We start from the raw sequence: 7,037 nt of genomic DNA on the forward strand, positions 1-7,037 counted from the left end.
ATGCACTTTTTTTTTTTGGCATCTTTGACTTTTACACCGAAGCAACTTGTAATTAAAATAATATGGTATATATTTTGGCCGAATCTGAATTTTTTCCCTACCCCTAACCCTACATTTAGTCCTCCAAATGGAGAGTTTTGGAAAAATAGTGTTTTCAAATGTGGATGTTACTAACCCTTGATGACCTCATCAATAGTCACCAATTGACTATGTTAGCGCATAGCTGCCGGCGCTAAGAAAATACTGGTTTTATAACTGTGAAAAATCATGCTATGGTATATTCAGAGAACAATCACATGTGGAAATACGTTTCTCCTCCAAAGCTAAGCGCGACGCCGTTCATCCTACTGGCTGAGGTATACCTAACCCTTAAAAATAACAAGTTATGAAACATCTAGCGTTTCGAATGCCCCTACAGTTGGAAGGGTATTGCTTCCTTTAACCCTTTAACTTGTATTTATGAGGAAAATAAAGCCAAAGTTTTTTTTTTTTTTTTTTTTTTTTCAAAGCTGGAGTCATGTTTTGTATTTGTGTTCCCTTTTGCAGACTATTTTGCATATTTTTATGTATTTTATGTATTTATTTTTTGTCATTTATAAACAATTTGTTCGTTTGAAATATAAAGAAATATGATCAAGTTGTTTCTATGCTGACAAAAATATTGTTTTAGGAGAAATTCACACTCCAAAACAAAAAAAAATTAAAAGCCCAAATTTTCTTTTTAACTCCCTTTATTGGGTTAAGGCTAAACCCTTAAAGTGTTGATTTCTTTACCTTATTATATAGAAATCGTATTAAACTTAAGATTCATTTATTCTTGAGAATTTTTTTTCTTTTTATTTGACTTTGTTTATGTAAGCTTATTGTTTGCTAGAACTGACTGAGCATAAGCGTAAAACCACATAATCACATTCTGATCTAAAATGGAAAAATGTGCCGACTCCTCGCCCACAGAGCAGCAGCTGGTTCTGGACGATCCTGAAGAGGAGAAACCTGTGGCTGTAGAACCTTAAAGGTCAATCACCTGATCAATAACTTGGTTCTAGAATTCATGAATGTCACTAAGTGGTAATACATGTAGAAGTGTTCGTAAAGCCCTGCAATCATTTCTGTTGCCATGACAGCATCTTCAGACTCTTGTCATAAAGTTATGGAGACTCCAGGTCTTACCTGTCTGCAATGCAGCTGCTGTTCTTTAGTCTAAAGTCTAAATGATTCATGTGTCTAGATTGTTAGCATTACAATTCAATAAAAACAACTTTATGACCCCCTCTAGGGGGAATTAGAAAACACAAATGCTTTAATCCAATTTACCAATTATTTGGTACAGTTGAGGTCGATGTGTGGTTATGGGATCACATCTCTTTGTATCCACTAAATGTTTCATGAACATTTAGTTCTATGTTTGACATTTTAAATTTTAATTTGAACCACATTAAAACTTAAAATTTCAGTAGTAATATAGTTGTAAAGTTCAATCAAAAGTTTCAGGTTTATTTTTTACTGTACAATCAGAGCAGGAGATAAACGACAGTGATGTTTTCATGCAAAAAAATGTATTCATAGTAATGTCATTCATCCTAATGTAGAGAAATTAAGATTGTTCTCTACTGCAACCTGACTCCAGAGGTTTTTGGAGGAACAGCGACATGCGTTGCTTCTCGGTTTGTGTAACGCTATACGTTCACGGCGCCCACACATGTGTAAATGCTCGTTTCACACCCGTGTTCACGGTAGCTACTCACAGTTTTCAGACTATTTTTGTACTATATGTACAAAACGCACTCCCATACGGTGCGTTCACACCGAATGCGATTCGCGTGGCGGAGGTGGCCAGTTTCAATGTTAAGTCAATGGTACAGACACAAATTGAGGTGATCTAAAGTTCCGCGACAGGAACCGAGGGACGGGCGCAGCGCGGCGGTTTGATCTGCGAGGAGCGAATTGGGCGGCATGACCAGAAATTAAATATCTGATGTTTGACAGGTCACTGCGTCACATCTGCCAATCAGGAACTCAGCTTTGGTCATGTGACGTTTTCAGTGAGTCGATCAGCGGGTAGAATATTAATTCAAAGCTAGCGTTTTTGTACTGAACTTCCATCTATTTCTTTAACCCGCTGTAGCCACGGGGTTGCAGAGCTCATCCAGCTATTTTGGGGTGAAGGTGGGATTCATTCTGGACAGATCACCGGCTTTTGCTCCAGTGGTGGAGATCACTCTGGACACAGCGCCCGGTAACGGGAAAATATTTGAATAATCATATAAACCCAAATATGGAGACTTTATTACTGATGTTTTTGTAGAACTCTTTACAATAAATAAACTTTATTTCTCAACATCAACTGTCTTCCATACGTTCTAGGTGAGATATCCACAGACATAGTGATCATCCTAAAAGCATTAACTGGTAACTCCTCCCATATGCGGCCGCGGAATCAAGCTCAGGCATTGAATTCGCCACGCAGCGAACGAGGGGCGGGCCACGCAACTTTGTCATATAACAACGTCATGAAGAAATACGTTAGACCTCCACATCTCAAGGGATAGGGAGGAGCGAGATGGGTAGGGAATGAATTTGGATTCAGCCCAAGTCTGGCAACTTCAGGGTGACTAAACTGGCATAGAAGCCCATTCTGTGTTGGGACTCGATTGTGGTTCTGGAGTTGAGATGAGTTTGAGGGTTTTGTTAAAATATTAAACAAAAGCTTTTGTATAGAGCTTCGAATTAGAATAATTTGTTGTTTTATTGTGTATCAATAATGAATTTCTTAGTTACATTCGTTCCGTTTATGCTCATTTCTTAATGAGGTGATCTAATAATAGTAAAATAAACTTGTTTTTAACGACTCCTGACATGACACTAAATGAAGAGATCTTATGTGTTTGATCAATCCTCCAACATGTACACATGTCAGATGACTGAGTGAAATGATGATTAAATCTATTATCAGAACTGTTTATTTTAAATTTACATTTTATTATCTTCTGCTGCACAGCAGTACGTATAGTTTATGTTCAGAAGAAATTAGAAAATAATATAAAAATAACTGCAATATATTTCCTGCTTTAGAACAATGTTTTTAAGACTTAATTTTATTTTGAAAGGAACTTGTATGTGCTGCAGTCAGATTAAAATAAATCTGAAATTCTGTACAGCCTATTGAAAACATACCACCGTTATGGTTTAACTATTGTGTACATTATGTATATGTACAATATTTATTAGAAATATTTAAATGTTCCTCACAGTTAGTTTCAATACTACAGTTAATACAAAAAATAATGAAAGTTTAATTAGAACTAACTAAGATTTAATGGGGGGGGGCAAAGTTAAGGTGTAAAAATCTGAAGTCATAAAGCTGTTTGCAATAAAGATTACTTTGATTTATATCGTTTTTAATATCGTTATCGCACAAAATGAAAAAAACGATATCGCAATATGAAAATTCCCATATCGCCCAGCCCTAGATGAAAGGTCAATGTAAATGCACCTCTATGCGCTTTATGGCCATCCACATTAATAACCCTCCCATTCACACATTGCTACGCAGGTTTCTGATGATTTTTGGGCTCTACACACAAAACACATGCGCATTATGCAGACAAAATTATATGACGCTACAAGCCTGGCACAAGACTAGCAAGATTAGCACCGCTTCAACATTTCACACCAAGCCTCTATCCACTGCAGGTGGTAAAAATGCACTAGTTAACAGCAGCAAAGAAAAAGAGGAAGCCTCTCTCAGCTTGTCTAGTGAGAACATCAGCTAAATGTGCATTAAAAAACCCATGTTTAGCGCATTATTAAATGCGCGTCATATGCCCGGTGTGAACGTACCTTTACATTGGAGATCATACTATTCAAGACCACAACTTTTTTTGTGGTTGTTGACTATACCTATTATCTTTGGATTTTGTTTGGAATTCCAGTGGAATTGAACTTTCTTTGAATGAACTGAGATTAAGTGTGACTTGACTAAAATGTTTGATCTTGATCTGATCTAGTCTATAAACATTATGTTTGGGGGGGGGTGTTAATATTTGGAAATGATGCACAGGGGTTTGCCTAAAATTTTGAGTAATTGTTTTCACATTATTTTTTTGTTTTCTCCACATTTAAAAATTATTTTGTGTTAACCAATGGCTAAATCCGAATTCCCTTATTATTCCATAGTGAACTATAAAGAGTGTTATCTATGTTTGCAGCGTGTCTGAATCTACAATTCCAAAATACAATCCCTTGGAAATTACCCAGAAGTCTCAGTGAAAAACCAATGTGCATCAGTGCTCACAAGATTGGCAATATAGACCGCAATGTATTGTGTTTGAATGATTTAATATTTAAAAATGTAGGTAAATTAATTTTTTATAAATAATTAAAGTTTGTTAATCACTAGAACACATTGGATTCATAACTAGTCTTTCTCAAATGTTTATATATTTTTTTTATTTTTACTTCTGCAAAAGGGTGACATCATATTTAAGGTTCAAAATGAAGAATGTATCTGAATTGAAATAAAACTGGACTCAATACTCCTGCTCTTGCTTGTGTCTGAATTCCCTCACTACTGTCTATACTTAAAGTGAGATTGCCGTTTCATAGCGCTGTCCAAATCCACAATTCAAAATCCAGTGCACTAGAAATTTCCCAGAAGTCTCTGCGAAAAAACCAGTGTACTTCATTGCATACTAGATTGGTGAATATAGACCACAATGCATTCTGTTTGAACTATTTTTTATAATAAAAACAAAAATATTTACATTGTATTTTAAAAACCATTTCTTTTTTTCATCAGAACACAGTAGAATTATACAAAGTGTTTGTAAAATGCTTATATTGATTAGGTTTTTACTTTGGGATATTTGTGATGCCATATTGTGGCATTGACAAAAAACTGTGGTAAGCAACTACGAACTTCTGTTAAAAATCAACTGATAGTCTTTATTCATAAAACATTTTTTCATTGTCTGTTGGCTATCTAGTGTCATGCATTAATTTAGCTAACTTTTAGCCGCTATGGCTAGCCTCTAAGCTAGTATACAATTTTATTTATTTGTCATTTTTTATAATGAAAATACTTAATAATGCATAATATTGGTGTAAATAATTAAGATCTTGACTGAGCAATGCCTCTAGGAAAATGGAATTTAATTTTAATTTTAATTTTAAAAATTAATTATGCACATTTTTAGGGACCTAGATCTAAGATGTTTCTGTGTAATTAGCTTTAAATATGTGACATTAGCCTTCAATTATATTTTTTTATATTTTTACCTCTGTCAAAATGTTTGATTTTTTTAGTAATATTATTATTTGTATAATACATTTACATTTTCAGCCTGAATTTAAATCATTTTCTTAATATTTTTCTTCATTATTTATACATTTTAGTCATCCTATATTTGTAATCCTTTTCAATACAATTGGATAAAAACAAGCTTAACAGGTTTCATCTTCACTGTGGGAAAACGATGGAAGGTTTTAAGGTCAAACTGGAACCAGAACCTCTAACAGAACCTCTGGATCACAGTCAGAACAGCAGCAGGGAAACGCACAAAGTGATGGAGGGAAATGACTGATGAGATCACAGAGAACAGCTGGACTACGTGGTTCTGCTCGTTCACATATTTCAGGAAATATAATCAGTTACTTTACAGATCAGGTTCGGGTGGGTTCTGTTCGTTTCTGCTGGATTCTCAAAGAATGTCACTTACTGGTTCAGGTTCTGGTTCTAAGTCACGGCGGGTTTAGGAATGCGTCTTTCGATCGGTCTCCTGTTGATCCGTCTCCACCTGGTTCGGCTCTGGCGCCGTTGGGTTCGCTGACACCTGTCTGAGATGTGAGAGAGGTTCCGGTCGTGCTCCCTGCCGGACCTGAACCTGAACCCTGTTGATTCTCACAGGAGCGCGGTGAGGGTTCGGTTCTCGTCCGCTGGGCTGAACTGACCCGGTTCCGCGCGGCGCGTGTGGACGCGCTGGCGATGCTCGAGGACTTCCAGGTGACCTGATACCCGCGAGCCCGCCGCTCTGTCCTTGGATCGGTGGCGCGCGCTCCCGCGTTGGTGCGCGCGCTCCGGCACGGGAGATGAGTGCAGGCGCGCGACTTGGCGGACTAGCGGAGCGCGGGAACAACGCTGCGTTTAAGGATGCGCGTCACGTGATCACCGTGGCACACTGAGCTCATCATGAATCCGTTCATTTGTTTGAGGGTTCACCTCTGGAAACCTCTGCTGCAGCCTCCAGATCATGAACTTCAGGGCTTCAAACCAGCAAGTTCTGCAGTAGAACTTCAGATGCTGCAATAAAAGATGGTTAAAATCACAAGAAAGCCGCAAAAAAGCCCGAATATCACAAATGAATGATGCAACCAAACTGTGATCAGTATCAGCCTAACACAACAGAATATGAGTATCCTCCTGATTGTTCTGGTCCACACATTCATTCACAGCACTCCTATATACTGCACACATGAACACACACACATGCTAATGACTAATCCATATGAATCCTGAACTGGTGAACTCATAATAGTTCAGCTCATCTGTGATGGCTCTAGGAACAAAGCTGTTGTTTTCAATCAGAAGGTCAAAGGGTCGCACGATGACGTCCACAGATACTGATCACCAGCGACACGCTACAGCAGGTGTGTAAACTTCAATCACCACAAGGGGCCAAATTCCAAAACACCTATGTGAACAGGATAAACATTTATTGAACACAACAAAACAACATTTTTAAAACTTCAAAAACATAACTTTTAACATAAGTATGAATAAAAACAGGCAGGAATATTATTCCAGACCTTACGTTACTTAAACCTTAAATAACTTTCAATATTTTTCTCTCTGTTAAATAATCTTTTGGCAATATTATACCAGTTAGAAATGAGCACAAGATAACATCGGACTATTAATAACAATAAAATAAAATGATCTGGAGGGCCGGATATAATTACCTGGAGGGCCGGATCTGGCCCTCAGGTCTTGACTGACACTCGTGCACTATGGTCACACAACCACCATTAATGTAAAATCT

The 7,037-nt window shown here is 37.3% G+C and overlaps 1 protein-coding gene across 4 annotated transcripts in view; it reads right to left on the bottom strand.

Annotated features, from left to right (window-relative positions):
- Positions 1 to 6,089, bottom strand: part of grin1b (glutamate receptor, ionotropic, N-methyl D-aspartate 1b) — a 93,899-nt gene extending 87,810 nt beyond the window's left edge. For 2 of the 4 annotated variants that reach the window (XM_024276357.2, XM_024276355.2), the window contains exon 1: positions 5,718 to 6,089. In XM_024276357.2, coding sequence (XP_024132125.1) covers position 5,718 — 1 coding nt within the window. In that variant the 5' untranslated portion in view covers positions 5,719 to 6,089. The remainder of the gene's footprint in view (positions 1 to 5,717) is intronic. The other 2 variants (XM_024276358.2, XM_036213725.1) reach the window with 2 other exon arrangements.
- Between the last annotated feature and the right edge of the window lie 948 nt (positions 6,090 to 7,037).

The sequence above is a fragment of the Oryzias melastigma genome, linkage group LG9 (assembly GCF_002922805.2).
Source record: "Oryzias melastigma strain HK-1 linkage group LG9, ASM292280v2, whole genome shotgun sequence".
NCBI lineage: Eukaryota > Metazoa > Chordata > Actinopteri > Beloniformes > Adrianichthyidae > Oryzias > Oryzias melastigma.